General features: G+C 58.0%; 1 protein-coding gene across 2 annotated transcripts in view; it reads left to right on the forward strand.

Moving 5' to 3' along the window:
* The window catches only part of INPP5A (inositol polyphosphate-5-phosphatase A), a 257,862-nt gene that overhangs the window by 216,542 nt on the left and 20,018 nt on the right, over nt 1–21,302 (forward strand). For both annotated transcript variants that reach the window (XM_016919658.4, XM_024346695.3), the window contains 2 exons: nt 9,107–9,202; nt 9,361–9,435. In XM_016919658.4, coding sequence (XP_016775147.1) covers nt 9,107–9,202; nt 9,361–9,435 — 171 coding nt within the window. The remainder of the gene's footprint in view (nt 1–9,106; nt 9,203–9,360; nt 9,436–21,302) is intronic.

The raw sequence follows: 21,302 nt of genomic DNA on the forward strand, positions 1-21,302 counted from the left end.
GTGTCTAACCCTTCTTTATTTCTAGACATGTTTCTGGTTAAAATTTAACCAAAAACTACACGATAATAAAGAAGGATGGGACTTGGCAAGTTTCTTCCTGCCGTGCCTTTGGTCAGTTTTCCCAGTGAGAGCCACTCGCAGGGTCCACATCATTCACCCCCAGCATTCACCACCCAAGGGTCAGGCTTCTCTGACGTCACAGTGATTTCCTGGAGGAGGAGGAGAGAAACCCTAAGAGTTCACCTACAAAGAAAGGGGAAGGCCAGGGACAGTGCCTCACACCTGCCTTCCCAGCACTGTGGGAGGCTGAGGCAGGAGGATCATTGAGCCCAGGAATTCAAGACCAGCCTGGGCAACATAGGGAGTCCCCGTCTCTACAGAAAATAAAAAAGTAAAATTAGCCAGGCATTGTGGGGCACGCCTGTAGTCCCAGATACTCAGGAGGCTGAGGCGGGAGGATTGCTTGAGCCCGGAGGTCGAGGCTGCAGTGAGCCAGCCATGATCGCATCACTGCACTCCATCCTGGCCAACAGAGGAGGACCCTGTCTCAAAAACGTAAAAATAGAGATAAATAAAGAAAGGGACACCGCCTGTCTTGGGTTGACAGCATGAGATGGGCTGGCCAGATCTCCGCAGCCTAACAGTGGGCAGCTCCGTGTCTGTGGGTCACAAGTGGTTGGTCTCAGTCTGGTTCCTGCTGGACAAACACTGCAGGTTCACACCACGGGAACTTCTCGGCATCTGTGCCAGGAAAGTTAGAGCTTCCTCATCCTCGGAACCCCAGCCTGCATTGCACCCAGAAGAGGATACCCCCGAATGAAGCTGGAGGCTGCTGTCCACTCCGCAGAACCCCGGCCCTCGTCACACCCAGAAGAGGATACTCCGGAATGAAGGTGGACGTTGGTATCCGTGTCCGCTTGCTTTGCTCAATAGCCGACGTAAACTGAGGTGGACATCGGCGTCCGCATCTGCTTGCTTTACTCCATAGCTGATATAAACTGCAGCTGGCTGCAGCACCCACGAATGGCTTCTTTCCGAGATGTGGCCGTCCTCTGCAGAAAGGATGCATACTTACAGAGAAGGCACTCGCTCCTGAGGGAGAGCAAAGGCCAGGTCAGAGCTGTGTGGGACAGGAGGTGTCCTCACGAGTCTCCTGGAGAGGAGCCTGCTCCCAGATGCCGATCAGCACCTGGTCCTACAGCCCTGAGGGGCAGTTGCTCTGTGGACTTACTACCAGTTAGAGCTCATGCGCCATGAGCCATGCTGCATCAGATAGGGCCAAGGAGAGATGGTGAAGTGCTCCTCATAGGAGCCTCTTCTGTTCCTGATGGATGAATCCAGGTGAGTCCCGTGTGAACACAGAGCTCAGAGTCCCACCCCAAGAACACACTCTGTGTTCCCCTTGATGCAGCCCCGACCTGGGCCAGCATGCACAGCCCTGCCCTGCAGGAGGAGGCCTTTTCCCCTTGATGCAGCCCCGACCTGGGCCAGCACGCGCAGCCCTGCCCTGCAGGAGGAGGCCTTTTCCCCTTGATGCAGCCCCGACCTGGGCCAGCACACGCAGCCCTGCCCTGCAGGAGGAAGCCTTCGCACAGTGGCACCAACTCTCAGAGGCGACACCACGCCTTGTCCTGAGCAGAGAGGGGGGCTCCCAGCTTTGTCCTGAGCAGAGAGGGTGCCCACCGCCTGTGGAAGTCAGCCCCAGGTCTGAGCGAGAGGGCCGCCCCCAGCTTCACTCGCTGGCCGTTGGTCTCAGGTCCTGCCTGCCATCCCCAGCTGGAAGGCGGTTGTATCTAGTCCGGCGCCCAGTCAGGCTGTGTCCAGCCAGAGCTTCCCATGCGGGGTTTTGCTGTTTTAGTCATTGCTGTTCTTCAGGGAAGTCTTGGAGATGGGCACAGCTTTCCATAAATTACAGCCCCGTGAAACAAAAAGTGCCTCCCGATGAGTTCGGACCGTGAGGGACACCCAGCTCCGATGCTTCCTTCCCGGGGTCTGGAATCCCTGGTGAACCGGGGCCCTTGGTAGCCAAGAAACCCGTCATTGAAATTCATGATGCCGGTTTGGTTCTCTTTGCCGAGATTTATCATTGACAGGCATCCTGCGTCCTTTGGCCCTTTATTTAACCGCTGAAGGCATTGTTTTTAAGACCATTTCTTTTACAAGAGTTTCTTTTCAGATGTTCCTACGAACATCTGTTTGTGGCTGAAATTCGACCCCGCCGGCCTGCGCCTGCCCCGCGCCCCCTTTGTCCCCGGCCATTGTTTCTGATTTCATGCTATCAGAGGTCTGCGTGTTTTTCTGCATGAAGTTGTCAGCAGGATAAAAGCTCAGGAGCAGGGTCACGTTGAGAGGGGAGGGCATGAAAAATTGGTAAAATGTGTCTTCAAGGCCACCCACCAGCGCTGCACTCAGCCCCAGCAGGGACCAGGCCCGGGAGTGAGGGCGAGCCCACCCACCAGCGCTGCACTCAGCCCCTGCAGGGACCAGGCCCGGGAGTGAGGGCAGCCCACCCACCAGCGCTGCACTCAGCCCCAGCAGGGACCAGGCCCGGGAGTGAGGGCAGCCCACCCACCAGCGCTGCACTCAGCCCCTGCAGGGACCAGGCCCGGGAGTGAGGGCAGCCCACCCACCAGCGCTGCACTCAGCCCCAGCAGGGACCAGGCCCGGGAGTGAGGGCGAGCCCACCCACCAGCGCTGCACTCAGCCCCTGCAGGGACCAGGCCCGGGAGTGAGGGCAGCCTACCCACCAGCGCTGCACTCAGCCCCTGCAGGGACCAGGCCCGGGAGTGAGGGCGAGCCCACCCACCAGCGCTGCACTCAGCCCCAGCAGGGACCAGGCCTGGGAGTGAGGGCGAGCCCACCCACCAGCGCTGCACTCAGCCCCAGCAGGGACCAGGCCCGGGAGTGAGGGCGAGCCCACCCACCAGCGCTGCACTCAGCCCCAGCAGGGACCAGGCCCGGAAGTGAGGGCAGCCCACCCACCAGCGCTGCACTCAGCCCCTGCAGGGACCAGGCCTGGGAGTGAGGGCGAGCCCCTTGCGTGGACCCTGGAGGGCCGGACCCTAACCCTGGGGCTGTGGGCTCTGCCCCTCCCTCCATTCATTCATTTGTCCCGTGGGTATCAATTGGATGTCTGCAAAGTGCCAGAGGCAGTTTGCTTCCGAATCAGCACTTTCTTCAAGACTGGACTCACTCCTCCTCACGTGTGGGGAGGAAACTTCTGAATCACTGAAGTCAGTGGCTGAGTTCACACCACCCCAGCCAGCCCCCAGCGGTCACACCCTTTGCTAAGCTTGCTGACGGGCAGCCTCACTGGAGCGCAGACGTTACCCTCCCAGGAAACCTGTGATGAGGACTGGGGTGCACACGTGTGCCGAGGACACCCTCCAAGGCCGGCCCCGGGACTCAGACAGGCAGGCTGGGGCCACATCTGAGCCTCCTGGTTTTAGTGCATTCACTCTGGCGCAGACAGACCATGGCTGAACGTGTGGTCCCGAATTCCATCCTTGGAACAGAGGAAGTTTTTGTTATGAGAAAGAACTCCAGCCACAGCGGATTTGCACCTGCAGGTCTGTGTCTTGCGACACTTAAGGGCCAGGCTGGACGGGCCCCCACAGAGGTGGAGGAGTGGCCGGCTCTGGCCAAGCTGCCAGACACCACCAGGGGAACAGGTGCACCCACAGAGCTTCTGTGCCTGCTGAGGGGCTGGGAGTCGTAGCCTCAAGGAGCAGGCTCATTTTGTTGCTTTCTGCTTTAAGGTGGTTTTTCTTCTGGTTGGATGAGAAAAGTTAGTTGAGCCCCCCACAGATTGACTCAGCAGCTGAGTATGTAGGAACTGGCCTGGTCCTGGGGCCAGCATGTGAGCCATCCCCCACCACCCTCAGGCCTCTCAGGAGGCCCTGCTCCCGCAGCAGAGCGGCTGCTGTCACCGAGGCAGTGGCCAGATCAGGAATTCCAGGACCCCCGGGAAGGTGGGACACTGCGGCTCCGCTGGCCCCTGTGTCTATGGAATTGGTGTCAGCGGACATCCCGTTCATGGTGGGATATGCCCGTAGGTGTCAGGCAGATGGGGGAGTTTCAATACCGGCTCCTTTAGGGGGTCTCAGTTTGGAGGAAAAAAGCCTTATTTCCTTGATGATGGTTTCATTCCTTAAGAATGCACTAGAATCTGCCCCTTAGTAGCTGCCTGTGGTGTTTCTAGATTCGGGGCAACGTTGGCTTTGTGGTTCATTTTTATTTTATTTAACTGTGAACACCCTTTTACTCCCTGCATTGAGGTGAGACAGAGGACACGGCTCTCAAGGAGATGAAGAAGTTGTTGGGATTCCCAGGCTTCATGAGGCCGGGCTGTCCCTGAGCCTGAGGCGACCTGCAGGGCTGACTGGTTTCTATCCACTGAGGAAGGTTAGGATTCAACCTCAGCCTCACTTTGTGCAGCCGCCATGGTAGACATGCCGCCACAGACCACGGCACCGTTGTCCCTCCCGAAAGTGCTGTCCTGGGCCCGGCGGTGCAGCCCCTGGCAGCTTGCGAGGCCCGGGCTGCCCGCCTCTCCCGTGGCACAGGCTTGGGGAGAGGGTGTGCCCGAGCCAGTGGCTGGCTCAGGAGGCCACAGAGGTGCATTTGCCTCTGCTCCAGGGGAGCTTGGGCGGTTCTGGGAGGGCCTGGGGACACAGGGCGACGCGGTGGGAGGGCGCCATGGCCTGTCAGCCTTTGATCTTGGGGCAGGTGATTCTGCCCGCCTGACACAGAGGACGGGGTCCTCCATCCCCTCGCAAGCTCCTGGAGGCCACGATGCTCCTGGGGACACCTCCCCTTTGGGAAGGTGAGGGCTGGGGCTGTCTCTGTTGCCAGGCTCTGGCCCTAGGAAGGAGGTTTGTGGCCCCAGTGACTAACGGATTCCCTTGTCTGCCTGGGAGTGTGTTGACCACCAGGGAGTAACCAGGAAACTGGACTCTCCATGTGGCAGGAGGGGCATCTCCCAGCCTTCGAGCCTGATTGCTTTTCCAGTGCCTGAGCCACACCCCTGGGATCCCAGCTTTCCCTTCCCGAGTCCGGGCAGCATCTGTGCTGGGCCCTGCTGGGACCTTCCTCCTCATGTGAGGCACGTCACGGCTGGCACTGGCCCCAGCCCGGGCCTCGGGTGTGGTGGGCCCACGGTGTGTCAGACCCTGGGTGTGGTGGGCTTCGGGCGTGGTGGGCCTCAGCTGTGGTGGTCCCAGGTATGGTGGGCCCTGGCATGGTGGGCCCGGGTGTGGTGGCCCCGGGCATGGTGGGCTTCAGGCATGGTGGCTTCGGGTGTGGTGGGTCCAGGCGTGGTGGGCTTCAGGCGTGGTGGGCCTCAGCTGTGGTGGCCCTGGGTATGGTGGGCCTGGGCATGGTGGGCTTCGGGCGTGGTGGCCTCGGGTGTGGTGGCCCTGGGTATAGTGGGCCCGGGCGTGGTGGGCCCGGCCATGGTGGCCTCGGGTGTGGTGGCCCCCGAGGAGGAGTGTGTCCTGGAGAACAGGCGGGTGGGTGAGAGCTCCCAGCTCAGCCACAAGAGCAACACATGCTGCCCACCCAGCCTCGCCTGGGGCTTGCTCCTGCCTACCCTGAGACGCCTTGGCAGGACCTAGAAGCCAAGCCTGGGGTAGGGCCTCGGTGTTGCCTGCACGTGTGCCCAGATTGCTTCTTCTGAGCCCTGAGTGGGCCCCCGAGGCTGTGTGTCCACTTGGCCCAGGCAGGGCGCTCTGGACACCTGGTGATTCCAGGTAGAGAGTGAAGCCCAGGTGCCTGCTGGCTGTGTGTGCACTGCCTGGAGGCTACAGCCAGCGAGGATTCATTTCAGAGAGTACAGAACAACTTTTTGTTTTTATAAACCAGCTCTTGAAGGTTGCATTTAAAAACTTGGGCTGACAGGGTCTGAGAGGATGCGTTTGCCTTTAGTAGAGTTTTGGATTTTGTGGCAGAGTGTCCGGGACAGTTAAGGGGGTGATGGGACAGATTCAGCTCCCAACGTGAGACCAACTGCACAGGTGCACACTGGGGCGACTCTGCCTGCCGTGCAGCTCCGTGCACATCCGAATGACCGCGTGATTTCCTTGCACAGAAAACAGCTCTTCTCCTGGGCTGACACCTGTGCCCTGGGCCTGTGGACGCCCTGTCCAGGCAGCATGCCTCCTTGGTTATCCAAACAGTAAGAACAAATGCAGGAACTTCGTGATCCACACGCGGGTGGATGACCCTGGCACACAGCGTTCCCGTTAAATTCTAAGTGTGGATAAGACGGCACACCGGACCACTCTTTCCAGAGCCTCTTCGTGCGGCTGCTAATAACGAAATACATCTTAGATGGCTTTTTAAACATAGCATTTAGGGTATTTGTTTCTCCTTTCAAAAGAGAAGAATCCCTTCCCAAAGTAGGCGAGCCGGAAAGGCCCAGCCTGGCCACTTTCCGCATGAGTGGCCACGACTTTGCTGGATTGAAAGGCAAAGGGAACAGGCCAGCTTTGGCCCCTTCAGCCTGGCCTGATCACTCCTTTACAGCCTGTGAATGAGGCAGCTCTGGGGAGGGGTTGGGGGTGGCCGGCCCCTTCCTGGGCTCTGGGGTCCATCAGATGTTTGTCCTTTGGGAGCCTGCCTGAAGTGCTGAGATAAAGCAGTTTTTAAACAGTTTCCCGCAGATGCCTTTTGGGAGACAGAGCCATGAATTTCCTGAGCCGCGTCCTGGGATGGCTACAATGGCCGTCTGCCTGCCAAGCCTTCTCCCATTCAGGGAAAGCAGCTTAAGCCACTTAAGCCCATTAGCATCTGGATGGGGCCGGACCTCCTTGGGACACAGGGGTGGGCAGGGTGGCCCCGCTGTGTGGCTGTTTGGGTGCTTGTTCTAATCCTCACGCTGTTTGAAGGCTCCAGACTGATTTGTGACACATGAGTCCAAAAGCCACTTTGAGGGGCTTGACCCCATCAGCCGGTCTGTGCTCGGAATGTCAATGGCCTGCCCTGGAGTGTGCTTTGGGGATAGCGGGTGGCCGCCTCCTGGCCCAGGCTGAGACACTGCACACCAGCCACTAGGAGGTGGACGCTGCATCTTGGCAAGAAGCGGGTCGGGCTGCCGAAGGGCTCCAGAGTTCCTCTCAGTTCCTGCTGAGCGCGTGCCTGGAACCTGCACAGGGAGGCCGGGCACTGGCCCAGGGGTGTCCTCCTGAGCCCTGTCTCCGAGCCCCGGCCAGCGCCCGGGGCACCGAGGTGCTCCTCAGCAGCGCCAGCTCCCAAGGGCCCTTTCAGGGAGAAATTTTTAAAGCCAAAGTTACTTTTGGTGCAGTCATCATTTTATAAAACAAAAATCATATATTATTTTCTTAAAAAACAGATTTATAGGCCAGGTGCAGCTGCTCACACATGTAATCCTAGCACTTTGGGAGGCTGAAATGGGACAATCGCTTGAGCCCAGAGGTTCACGGCCAACCTGGGCAACATCGTGAGACCCTGTCTCTACAAAAATTTAGAAAATTAGCTGGGCATGGTGGTGCATACCTACAGTCTCAGCTACTCGAGGGGCTGAGGTGGGAGAATCACTTGAGCCCAGGAGGTCAAGGTTAAAACGAGCCTTGATCACGCCACTGCGCTCTGGCCTGGATGACAGATCAAGACCCTATCTGCAAAAATATTTTTTTTATTAAAAACAAGCTGGATTGAGGTATAATTTACACACAAGCTATAATCCAATTCTAGACTGTCTCTCCATATAATCCAGTTCTAGACTATCCCTCCAGCCCCCGCCCCAGTCAGTTCCCTCCCGGCCCCCGAAGTCTCCTTGCTGCCTCTGTCTCTCCAACTTCGCCATGTCTGGGTATTTTGTGTAAATGGAATCTACAGTCTGTGGCCTTTTGTGTAAGGCAGCAGCTGTGCCCTCCTCCACCCACACCAGCGATGCAGAAACGCCGGTGCCTCTGCCCGCCATGAGCACGGGCCCTCGCTGTCCACACAGAGCTTTGATTTCTCTCAGATGTGGGTCTCACACTTCCCTTGTTCGGTGAGGTTCTAGGCATTCTTGTTTTCATGACTTCTGCCAAGCTCGGAGAGCTCAGTGCCCACAAGGCCCCTGTGTCGGGGCCAGGGGCTCCCCGTGGCCAGTCCACCCAGGTAGGGGTCTCCAGCTCTCTTACCTTTAGGGACTGACCCTCAGTGACCATTCCCTGCATTGTACTGAGGTTAAGATGAGAAGAATTTTCAAAACAGGCCTCAATGTAATCCTTCGCGGTGATCTGTGCTGGCTGTCCACCAGCCAGGACCGTGCCTCCTGGAGCAGCTCAGCCATGCAGTGTGGGAGAGAGGTCGGCACTCACTCAGCCTCCCTCTCCTCTGCTGCCCAGATGACTGCCCCTTCCCGTAGCTGGTCAGGCCAGTGAGCATCCACAGGCACCAGAGGCCGCAACCCTGACCCTGCAGCACTCCTGCCCCAGCCCCTCTCCTTGGTCCTCCTGGTCGGTGTGATCGCCGGGACCCTGGCGGGAGCCTGAGTTGTTCTTGGGTCCTGTCCACCTGCCTCTGGGCCCCTGCCCACCCCAGCCTGCGCCCCAGGGACTGGTTTGAGCCTGTTAACACCACAAAGCAGGCGTGTGACCTCAGCCATCCCTCCCACGTCAGCTTCACCCAGATGAGCCTGTTGAGACGGTTCCCGGTCAAGCCGCCTGCAGCCCTTGCCCGTTGTCACAGTCGAACAGCTCTCGAGGGAGTTCAGGGACGGGAGAGAGCGAGCGGGAGGAGGCCGGCCATGTGCCCCCGCAGGCACCCTCTTTGCTGTTCTCAGTGCTGCTGTGCTTTCCGAGCCTGCTGGTGTCGCACTGGCTTTTGCCCCAAAGCAGCTCTGTGGGCAGCAGCAGCTCTGGGGTGACCTCACGGTTGCAGCCACGCCTTGCTGGGGAGCAGCCAGCCTCAGGCCCTTCGCACGTGTGAGGGTCGGCTATTGCGGGAGTGGCCCCTGACCCCAGGTGTGGAAATCTGGGTGTGACACCAGCTGCTGTCTGGAACCAGCATCCTATCCCACTGACTCGGGGTGTCGGGTGATGCTGCCATGCGCAGGTGGGCCCCCCTGGGATTTATCTCCGTTGCTGTCTTTCTGCAGACGCTCTGCACAAAAGCCACCATGCAGACGGTCCGGGCTGCCGACACCAATGAAGTGGTGAAGCTCATATTTCGTGAGTCGGACAACGACCGGAAGGTGAGCGGGGCCTGTGACTGGGCAGGTGACACACGGGGCCTGTGCAGGACTCTGCAGCTTCCTTCAGAGCCGCCCTGCCTGCCCGGGGCGGTGGGGGCCGGGGGACACGCACAAGGCTGGGGGAGCTCAGGTGCTCATGGGCCACTCTGACTTCACAGGTTATGCTCCAGTTAGAAAAGAAACTCTTCGACTACTTCAACCAGGAGGTTTTCCGAGACAACAACGGCACCGCGGTGAGTTTGTGGTCCGATGTGGCGGCTCCCCCGTCCTGGGACACCCATGCCCCCAGGCCTTCCCATTACCTCTGCTTACCTGGGACCACCCTGCCTTGTCCCTGCCACCTCCAGGACTCAGTTCTCAGCCAGTGCAAGGCAGACTGCTGGGGACACATATTGGGTGCGTCCGGCACCCCGGGCCAGGTTGGGTGGAGGCTCCGTATCACTGTCCTGTCCACGGGCAGCATGACGCTCGACCCATCAGCTTCAGAGATCCCCCAGTGTGCGAGGGGAGACGCTGGTGCTGTGGGGTGGGGAGGAAACCCCCTCATCTCAGAGTGAACCGGTCGGGCCTCGGGCCTCGCTCTGAAGTAGGAGACTGAAGGGAGCAGGTTCCTCACACTCCCGTCGCTAGACTTGCTGTGTGTGGGTCTGTGTGTGAGCACGTGTGTGTGTGCTAGTGCGTGCGTGTGCACGTGAGTGCGTATCTGCCTCTGTGGGGTGGGTGTGCCGCTGTATGTCCATGAGCACGTGTGTAAACAAGTGCGTGTCAATGGGAATGTGCGGCTCAGGTCGGTCCACGGAGAGGTGGCCCCTGCCAGTGAGAGACAGCCCCGGCTGCTGGACCTGCTGTCGGTTTTGAAATCGTGAGTCTTCCCTTCGAGGGATCAGTGTAGGCGAGCGCTGAGGGGCGGCCTACACACTCTCTTTACAATTTTTATTTTTTATTGTGGTCTACTTTTGTCCCATTTTTAATGTATTTACAAATGTTTATCAGTGCAAAGAACCAGGAACCACGCAGCAGCTGGCTGGGCCCCATATGCGGCCTCGGCTGATTTCTGTAAACACGCCCACTGTGGCGATTCCAAGCCACACGTGATGCCATGTGCAACGAGCCAGCATCCAAGATCTGGAAACCTCGGCATTGGTTCCTAGGGCGCTCCCGAGCCAGCTGTGGTTCCCTTGGCGCTGCGTCAGGGCAGGTGGTCCCTGTCCTCAGGAAGCTGTCTGGGGAGTGGCCGTGGGAGAGGTGAGGGAGCACAGGCGGGTAGACCCAGGCCACTGCAGCCGCGTTCACATCCTAGCATCCTGGGCCAGCCAGGTGTCTGTGCCTCAGTTTCCCCTTGTGGGGTTTGGGGGCTTATGGGTCAGTGCATGCAAAGTGCTTAGGAAGAGCTGGGGTCTCTCAGTGCCAGACAGAGGGGCACGCCCAGCCCAGCGGACACTGCCAGCCCCGAGTCCCAGGCCCAGAACCTCCACTCCAGGATGGCATTCGCTGCCTCCCCAATGGCCCCCAGACCCCACGCTCCTGTCCTCTTGGGAAGTCACTTCTGCCTCCTGCCCCTCATCAACCCAGAGCCCGAGGCTCCTGTGACGCCCACACCTCCGTGGTGCCTGGGCCTCCTGTGCCCGTCCCTCTCACCTGCTGCAGGAGCCCATGGTCCTTTCCCCCACTGGGGTCGGGTCAGGCCTTGGTGTCCTGTCCCCACACGGCCCCATCAGCCTGGGCAAGCCTAAGGTTTCCTCCGCTTCTCTCCATCCAGGCAGGCTGGGTTTCCTCCTGCTCCATGTGTGGGAGGCACCCTCCCCTCTCCTTCTCAAGCCTCCAGGGCCTGGTGGGGCCGCCTGTCTGTGTCTCCTGCTGCCCCTCTCTGGCTCTGCCTGCGGGACTCTGGGCTCCAGGATGCTTCCAGCTACAGGACATTCCCAGGTGGCGCATCCTGGCCTCGTCAGTGGGGAGCAGGGAGAGCCTGGGGAGCACAGATGTCTGGGTGGAGGCAGGTGCCCAGGAGGTGTCTTCATGGAGGCAGGTGCCCAGGAGGTGTCTTCGGGGAGGCGAGTGCCCAGGAGGTGTCTGGATGGAGGCAGGTGCCCAGGAGGTGTCTGGGTGGAGGCAGGTGCCCAGGAGGTGTCTTCATGGAGGCGGGTGCCCAGGAGGTCTCTGGATGGAGGCGGGTGCCCAGGAGGTGTCTGGGTGGAGGCGGGTGCCCAGGAGGTGTCTGGGTAGAGGCGGGTGCCCAGGAGGCGTCTGCGTGGAGGCGGGTGCCCAGGAGGTGTCTGGGTGGAGGCAGGTGCCCAGGAGGGAGACAGGGCTGCCGTCACTTGGAGGAGGTGCTTTCAGGGTCCCTAGCAGAGCTGGCTCCTCAGTGCCAGGGGAGCAAAGTCTCCGGGGACCTTGCACAGGGCATGAAAAAGTGGAGGGTCCCTTGGAGGAGGATGCCAGGGAAGCCCAGGGAGATGGAATGTTTTGGAAGGAGCTAGGAGACAGGGAAGAGGGAGGCTCCCTCAGCCACAGGTAGGGTGGTGGCGGGGGACAGGTCCCAGCCGGGGCTGCGTGGAGTGGGGTGCGGCATGGAAGGGCGTGTGATGTGGAGGGGGTGCAGTGTGGAGGGGCGTGGTGTGGAGGAGGTGTGGCGTGGAGGGGTGTGGCAAGGAGGTGTGGCGTGGAGGGGCGTGGTGAGGAGGTGTGGCGTGGAGGGGCGTGGTGAGGAGGTGTGGCGTGGAGGGGTGTGGCATGGAGTGGGGTGTGGCATGGAGGGGCACGGGGCGTGGAGGGGCATGGGGCATGGAGGGGGTGTGGCGTGGAGGGGGTGCGGCATGGAGGGGGGTGCGGCATGGAGGGGGTGCGGCATGGAGGGGTGTGTCTAGAGCATCTGGAAGCAATTGTCTTTCATGTGGATCCAAAGTCGTCCTTTTCTCTCAGCATTTTGACACAGAGCACGCCCCTGCTGTCGGTAGCCACCATACCGTACAGTGTTTCCTACCTTTAGAGGAAAATTAATCTGAATATTTGAGAGAACTTTTGGATTTGATTCTGAATGAAAACACACTGTGGGGTTGAAGCCACGTGAGGCACCCGGTGTGATTGCGGAGGCCTGGTGCACTGTGTCGATACGTCGGGAGTCCCATGTGGAAAGGCGGCCTGAGCTCAGGAGGCGCCTTCTGAGGCTGTTTCTCATGAGAAGAGCCGATGCCTCGGCGTTCCTGTCCTGCTACTCAGATCCTCTCTGTTTGGGGCCTGGGATGACGGCACCTTCGGGAACGCCCCGTGGGTTCCTGCTGACCTGGGTGCCCTCGCACTTGCCCGAGGTGCCGGCATGCCGAGTCAGTCGTGCCCAGAAATTGGGAGTTGTCCCCATCGACGGAGGGTCAAGGTGGTCGGACGGGGAGCCTGGGGAGATAATCCCATCTCCACGGTCCGGTTAAACACACAGCACCGCAGCCATGGAGAGCAAACCCTCCGTCCGCAGGATGGATGTGCCTGCGCCGGTCGCAGCCCCAAGTCCATCGCATCCTTCATCAACCGCCGGTCTTGTACCCGTCTGACAGAAATTTAATTCAGGCTGGCTCCTGAAAATAATTATTGTATTTTAAGAGTAGTAATCATTGGCCGGGACATGATTGAATGTGTCCATGCCTATTGACTTTTTCTATGATTTATAGCTTTGTTTAGTCGATATTCCCATCGAAATTGTATAATTAATTATAAGTGTGGCTGTCAGGGCTGCAGGATGGAGTGCCCTGGTGAGGATTTGGAGAGATTAAATTTTCCTCGGCTGTCCCAGGGCCGGGCTTGGGAGTTTCCGCAGCACCGGCCTCTTGGAGGGAGGTGTTTTCTGTGTGTTTAGCAACCGCTGTAGCCTCAGGTGCATTGATTTTCTGGGCCTCGTTCCTTTATCAGCGCCGGTGTCTCTGCAGGAGTGGCGTGAGCGGCGGCCGGGACAGCTCCTGACAGATGGGCAGGATCAGCCGCTGCCTTGTCATTGTCCACACGGCCCTGCCTGCCTTCACTTTGTAATCAAGAAGAATGTGGGAGACCATGCGAAATTGGTGATCATGTTTGTGAAAAATCTCAGAGAGATACAAATTATCAATTCAACAGCAACGTGCGCAGCTTCTAATCAGAAACCTCTCCTGTCTGGTATTTTGTTCCAGCCGCAGCAGGGGCCCTCACCCACATCATTCCGGGGGCAACAGCCCCCATGCCGGCCATGCAGGGCGAGGCTCCCTCCGACTTCTCAGAACCAGTGGCTGAGCAGGGACACGCCGGGACCCTCCCGCCACGCGGGATCCCCCCGCCACACGGCCGCCATGGTCCCTGCGCAGCTTTGCATTTGTATCACAGTCGTGTGTACCTCTGCCTCCCCTGTAGGTGGGAAGGCCCGTGGGGTAAAGACCGTGTGTTTGGAGTGTCTGGCACAGTGCCGACGTGGGAGCAGCACGGTGAGCCCGTGTCCGATGAGGATGGAGGCAGGCCCAGGCCAGGACACCTCTGTCAGGAGACAGCCTCACGAGTGAGCGATGGGGATTCCCAGCCGGACTGTCCTGGGGTTTTCTCTCAGGCACCAGGCTCAGGGCTGGTCAGTGTGTGGGGGCGAGCGCGTATGGGCCTGGGGCATCACAGTGGACAGAGGACAGCCTGGGGCCCTCACCCCTCCACCCCCGGCTCCAGTACCGTTTAAGCAGCTTGAAGGTTCAAGTTCACTTCAAACCACACAACGAATTTCCTTTTATTTTTACTTTGCACTGCCAAAACTGGGGGCCTTCTAACTCAGAAGACAGGGTGGGAAAGTGGCCTTGGTCCACTGAGCAGTCCTGAAACACCACCACCCAGGCAGGACGCTGGCCGAGGAATCCCATTCAGTCCCCATGGGAAGGAGGGGGCCCCCAGCCACCGAAAACCTTGGGCAGCCCCAGCCTGCTCCTTCTTCCTGGAGTTTTCCAGCTTCCCCACAACTTGCCTTGGGGTTGTGCTTATTGGAGTGTGTGTGAGCGTGTGTGCATGGATGTGTGTGAGCAGGCATATGCATGTGAGCCTGTGTGAGTATGCATGAGTGTGCGTGCATATGCATGTGAATGGGCAAGTGCGTGTATGAGCAGGCATGTGTGCGGACGTGTGTGAGCAGGCATAGGCATGTGAGCCTGTGTGAGTATGCATGTGTGTGATCGTATGCGTGTGTGATCATATGCATGTGTGTGATCATATGCGTGTGTGTGATCGTATGTGCATATGCATGTGAGCAGGCAAGTGTGTGAGCTGGTGTGTGAGCAGGTGTGTCAGCATGTGTGAGCAAGCATATGCATATGAGCGTGTGTGAGCATGTGTCAGAGCAGGCACATGCACATGAGCGGGTGTGTGCATGTGTGAGCAGGCATGTACATGCATGAGCAGGTGTGAGCAGGTGTGTGCATGTGAGCCTTCATGAGCATGTGTGTGAGCGTGTATGCATATGCATTTGAGCGGGCGAGTGTGTGTGATCTGAGCATGTGTGAGCAGACATGCATATGAGTGGGTGTGTGCGTGAGAGCAGGTGTGAGTGTGTGTCAGCAGGCATATATATATGAGTGGGTGGGTGTGTGTGTGAGCAGGTGTGTGCACGCATGAGCGTGAGCAGGTGTGTGCATGTGAGTGGGTGTGTGTGTGTGGGGGGTGGTTTGCTTTTTAGTTAGAAAGTTTAGGCAGACCCTAGCGGCAGCTGCTGAGGCCTGAGGGAGGTCCTGGCCACCCAGGAGCAGGTGCTGACCCCAGAGGGGGCTCCAGGGGCCTGACACGGCTCTGCAGGTCTCTCTTGGAGACTGAAGAAGACTGGGGAGTGTTCAGTGGTGACATTGAAGCCATCCCCTGCAGTCCAGCCATACACGTATCCAGACACAAACGTTTGGCACATGTACCTGGCACACACAGCCCTCAGACATATGTCCAGGCACACCTGTGCACACACCAAACAGTGTGGAGTTGCCTCTGCCTGGGCCCCAGGGAGGCATCCCCAGAGCTGCTCGTAGGGACCCCGTCATTGGGTGGTCAGATTTGCAGCTCAGAAGTAAAGATGGCAACACACTCAGAATCTGCCTGGCCTGGAATTCCTCGGCCCGGTCAGGAATTGAAAAGCAAGTGTGTGGTGTGTGTGTGTGTGTGGGGAGAGTGTGTGTGTACACGTGTGTGCATGTACATGTGTGCACTCACGTGTGTGGTGTATGTGTGTACATGTGTGCACTCACGTGTGTGGTGTGTACGCATGTGTGTGCATGTGCACTAGTGTGTGGTGTATGTGCACTCGTGTGTGGTGTATGCATGTGTACACGTGTGCACTCGTGTGGTGTATGCATGCGTATGTGTGCGTGCACTTGTATGCACGTGTGTGTGCGTGTGTGTATACAGTCACGTCACATAATGTTTCAGTCAACAACAGACTACATATGTTTGATAATCTGACGATAGGACTGAAAGCTTCCTCTCGCTGTGTGATGTAACTGTTGTGACATCACAGCGTGGCGGCACTGGTGTGAAGGAGCCGCTGCGCCGCCAGCTGTGGGAGAGTCTGGCACACTCAGGGATGCCCAGCGTGTCGTACTTTAGAGCAACAACCAACAACTGTGTTATTGGTGTCTGCATTTCTTCTCCCACACTTCTTACCATTACTGTAATGCACTCCTTCTACTTAATTTAAAAAGGTACCTGTAAACAGCCTCAGGCAGGTCCTTCAGGCAGGTCCACCGAGAAGAAGGCGCCGTTATCACAGGAGATGAGGCTCCATGCGGGTGGTTGCCCCTGAGGGCGTTTCCGTGGGACGCAGAGGCGGCAGAGAGGAGCGTCGATGATCCTGACCCTGTGCGGGCCTAGGCTCATGTCTGTGTCATTGTCTTCATTGTTATCAAAAAATGTTTTAAGATTTTGAAATATTAAATATAAAGAATAGGCAAAAAGTTTATAGAATATATAAACAGAATATTTTATACAGTTATACAATGTGTTTTAAGCCAAGTACTACTTGACAAAAGAGTGAAAACGTTGAAAAATGTTAAAGTTTGTAAAGTAAAAAAGTTACAATAAGTTAAGGTTAACTTATTATGAGAAAATACATTTCAGTACATTATGTTACTCTCAGCGTCTCAGCGCTCCGTATTTATAAAGTCTGACATTCTGTTACTCTCAGCGCTGGGCATTTCTAAAGTCTGCAGTGCACAGTTGATCCCAGGCCTTCCCGCTCACCCCCGCCCACTCACCAGCTCACCCCGAGCCCGTCCCAGCCCTGCCAGCTCCCTTCGTGAGTGGGGCTCCACAGAGGCGCACGCTTTTTCTTCTTTAGACCTTGTTTTTACTGTTCCCTCTCTACGTTTAGGTACGTTCAGATGCGCAGGTACTTACAGTGTGTTACGGGTGGCCTGCTGTGCGGGTCTGCAGCCCTGGAGCCACAGGCCTCCCACCGTACAGCCCAGGCAGGGAGCGTACACGCGCTGTGATGTCCCACAACGAAATCGCCTAAGGGTGCGTTTCTCAGACCGTATCCCCGTCGTTCCGTGACACGTGACTGTGTGTGTGCAGAACTCTTGCCAAACAGCCTGGATGGATGACTTGGTGGCTGTTGAGGGCTGGGCCACAGCGGAGCAGAGAGGCTGGAAAGCCAAGCCCCATAGCCCGGCACCATGGCGTGGGTCCCCGGCCGACCCCACAGGCCAGTGCAATGTTGTGGGTCCCTGGCTGACCCCACAACACAGTGCCGTGGTGTGGGTCCTTGGCTGACCCCACAGGCCAGTGCGATGTCATGGGTCCTTGGCTGACCCCACAGCCCAGCACCATGGTGTGGGTGCCCGGCCGACCCCACAGCCCAGCACCATGACCTGAGTCCCCAGCTGACCCTATGGGCCAGTGCAATGTCGTTGGGTCCCAGCTGACCCCATGGGCCAGTGCGATGACGTGGGTCCCCAGCTGACCCGACAGCACAGCACCATGGAATGGGTCCCCAGCTGACCCCAGCTCGGCTGTTTTCCTATTGTCATGGACTGTCTTATCTATGGGCAGGTGCTGAGGAAGGACCCCCAGAGCTGCTGAAAAGCCTTAGACCGTCCTTTGTCTCCTCTCATGAGGAGCACAAGGCTGAGAGCTGCTGTCTGTGGATGTGGCCCACGTGGGGTCTCCTGTGGCTGTGGGACTCTCCCACGGTGTCCGGTGGCCCTGTCTCCTGAGGGTCGGGTTTCGTCACTTGGAGTCAGACCCGCGTTCCTCCTGAAAAGGATTGGAAAGCTGGGTTTTTAATTTTTCTGCCATCACGTTTCCCTGTCAATGCAAATCATTGGTTCAGCCAACAGTGATATTGAACTCTGTTTACATTTAGGGCGAGGAGTTGCAGAGACTTTTCTCCCCGAAGGCGGCGTTCTGATTTCCAGAGCACTGTGCATGGTATGCTTCTGACTGAGGCCCTGAGTGTGCAGCAGGTCAGCGTGGCCCAGGCCTCAGTGAGGTCATGCCCGTCCACACGCTCGGAGCCCCCAGGGACCAGCAGTGTCCTTAGGGGGACAGGAAGTCCCCAGGCCCCTCAATGCCAGCTTGGATGCACCAGGGAAGACCCCCGGGGTAGTGAGGGGTCCTCAGAATCCTGTGATCTGGGCGAAGGTCTCTCCACCCACGAGTGTACAGAGGAGGGTCGGGGATCTTATCCCCTGAGGCACCTCATGGGCTATGCCAGACAGAAGCTGTGGCCACACTCCGTGGCTTCTGCCTCAGGAACTTGCAAAGGGTGCACAGGCCTGGAGTGGTTCAGAAACACCTCAGCCTGGGATTTCCGGCTTCCAGAACCTGCACCAACAGGCGTTAGGGGCTGCCTGGGGCTTCGCTCGCTGCTGTGCTGTGGTAGCCGGAGGGGCCCAGCATCGGAAGTTCCAGTAGGTGGGGCTCCACGTCAGGGTGTGTCCCTAGGCACCCCCATTCCTGCTAACATCGAAGCTCTCGGGAAGGGAGGTGGTGGGGGGCTCTTAGGGGTGTCCGGCTACAGTGAACAGTCTGTGTCCTATGGCCCGGCGCCCTCCTCACCCTGCAGGAGCCCCAGCCGTAAGCATCAGTGACCCCCTTGCCCTGCAGGAGCCCCGGCCCCATGCCCATGCCAGCCCATGGAGGTAGCCCTGGCGTCCTCAGAGCCCCCCGGCCCTGTTCAGAGCCCCCAGGCCTGTTCTCCCTATTCTTGTTCATGTGCCCCTTGATGCGCAGTCCCGTGCTCACTGTGCCCGGTGCATTCACCAGGCTGGGGACACTCACTCAGGGCTGCGGCCTCACGACTTCAGTGCTCAGCCACGCAGCACCGTGCTCACAGACCCCACGCCGTGGACCCTGGCGGCCAGAGGCAGGGATGACCCACCCTGGGCGATAGCCACACCGTGCAGGAAGCCCGATGCTCTGCTCTCTGAAGCTAAACGAATTCATGTCGGCCAAGAGCTCCAGCTACTCGTTCCCTCTGCTCACATGCCCAGCCTCTCTGCAGCACCTGCTGCTTCTAGGAGGTGGAGCAGCCCCAGCAGCCCCAGGCCCTCAAAGGCCCACGTGGGAAGGCACAGCCCAGGCCTGGCTGCAGCCCAGACAGGCGCAGGGCCAGCACCGAGGATTGGGGGTGCTGAGGACTTGAGGGGTGCTGGTGGTTGCTGGAGGCAGAGCCAGGGTCGGACGCTGTGCCGCACGCCTGCGAGGGGCGATGGTCCTTCTGGGCTCCAGAGCTCCCTGAGTGCTCCATGAGAGCTGTGGGCCCACTGTGAGCAGAGCCCTCATTGCAAGAGGCCATCTGTGCCCCTGCACTTTGGTGCTGTCCAGGACTGCGTCCCCCACAGCTGTGAAAGCTCTGGGGTTACTGCAGAAGGTTGGAGGAATGCTGATCTGGGACAACTTCATTAAGGACGTGGCATCGGAGGGCCCCACACAGCAGAGCTGTCATTCTGGCTCACCTGAGCGGGAGCTTTGCTGAGGACTCTCCTTTCCTCTGTGCCCATCTCTGGTACGGGGTGACTGTGGCGCAGCGTGTGCTTCCTCATGACGCCCGGGCCCCTCTCTCCTGTGGCCCAGGTCAAGGCAGGAGGACACTCGATTTCCCATCTGCACAGCTGGGCCTGTCCTTCCTGGGCGGTCCTTTGTCCACTGTCTTCCTGAGGGGAGTTTGAGGAGAAGCCCCAGGTCTAACTCTGTGGCAGACAGGGCCACCGCCCTGCATCTTGGGACACAGCAGGCAGTGTTTCCACCGTAAGCGCGGGGAGAGGGACCCACTTTCAGAGAAAGAATTTGGCATCTGGTGAGAGCATCTCGTTTCCAGGGGGAATTTCAGAAAGAGTTTGCGTCCGCATAATATAAATACACACTTGGCAAAAGCAAAACACAAAGCCAGGCTCTTTGGATTCTTAGACTAAAAATGTGCTGGGACCGCCAGGCTTCGTGCCACGTCTGGTTCGACCTCGACTCCCTGGTGTGCTCTGCAGAGGTCATGGCGTCTTCGGGTGCCACATGCCTGTCTCTGGGTGGCACGGGCCCCTGAGACTGCTATGAACTTGCATCTCCAGCTTTTCAAGTTTTACTGGAGTGTCATCGAGGCAGTAACTTGATGTGAGAAAGAAAGCAAATGCCTAGATTGTCTGGAGACCACACGCTGGGAACGGGAAAGGCACTGCAGTGCACTGCGGGGGCATGTGTTCATTTGACAGCACTCTGGGTGCCTGCTCCGAGCCAGGCCCTGCTCTGGGTTAACAAGACAGACAGACACATCCCTGCCATGGAGCTCTGGGGGTGGCAGGGGACAGCACGGTGGGGAGGAGCCTGGGAATAGTGTGCTCAGCAGGTGAGCAGCACCGGTGGGGGAGGAGCCTGGGGGTGCCACGAGGAAGCTTGCTGAGGATGGCACGGCTGGTGGGGGACAGCACGGTGGGGCGGAGCCTGGGGGTGCCATGCGGAGGCTTGCTGAGAAGAGCCATAAACAGTCACCCTGGGTGACTCCAAGCTGTGGGAGGCCAGTGCGGTGCAGGGACCCAGTCGGTCACTTTGGAGGGCAGGTCCACATTCATTGTCACAACTAAAAAAATTCCCAAAAATCAAGACCCACCAAAGATGATCTTACAGTCGCAAACTGTGAACCACATAAGGACACATTCCACAGATAGCAAGAGTCCAGAAATACAACAAAGGCAGGACAGACCGTCAATAATGCCAAATCATCGAATAATTGATACAAATTATAATATTGTAAATTATTAAAAGCATGACAGAATTAGAAACATAAGTACCACACTATGAAAAAAATCCCAACAGATAAAAAAAAGTAGGATTCATAGAAGTATTATCATTAAAATTAAAAGCTCCAGGGATGAATTAAGTGCCGGAGTAGACACAGCTGGAGAAGGGATTGAGGAATGGGATGGCAGGCCTGGGGAATGGCCCAGAATGCAGCACAGAAACGTGGCAGGATGGGACAGGAGGGTCGGGGCTGGGAGAGGAGGGAAGAGCCCAGCGCTTGCACAGTGAGGGTCCACGAGGGGCACACTGGAGAGTCAATGGCTGGGCATTTTCCAGAATTATCCAAGACATAAACCTCAGGAAGCATGGTGAGTCCTGAGCAGGAGGAACGGAAGTAAATCCACACACAGACATGTCAGAGTGAAACAGCGGAACGTCAAACACGAAGAGAATATTTTTAAAGCATTGTGGGAAAAATGTCCTATTACATAAGAATGCAAGTGGCAGCGGGTTTCCAGAACAACCACAAAAATACACACCAGGAGAAGTGGAGGCGTTCAATCAAAGAGCTGGTGGAAAACCCCACCCACACACTTAGAGTTCTCTCAGCAGCCAACTCAGCCTTCAGAACACTGGCCACCATAAAGACAGTACCTGGCGATGGAGAGACACAGCCCCACCAGCAGGTCCCACAGAGAACCAGGAGTAGCTAAGCTTCTGGAGCAGGGTGGGATGAAGAAGGAAGAAGAACATTTGTGTAAAGCTTAAAAACATGTAAGGCGAGCTGCTTTTTGTGGACTTATGCATGGCAGTAATATAGAAACATACTTGGGGCTGGGCACGGTAGAACACTTGGGGAGGCCGAGGCAGGAGGATTGCTTGAGGCCAGTAGTCTCAGACAAGC

This window comes from Pan troglodytes, chromosome 8 (assembly GCF_028858775.2).
Source record: "Pan troglodytes isolate AG18354 chromosome 8, NHGRI_mPanTro3-v2.0_pri, whole genome shotgun sequence".
Lineage (NCBI taxonomy): Eukaryota > Metazoa > Chordata > Mammalia > Primates > Hominidae > Pan > Pan troglodytes.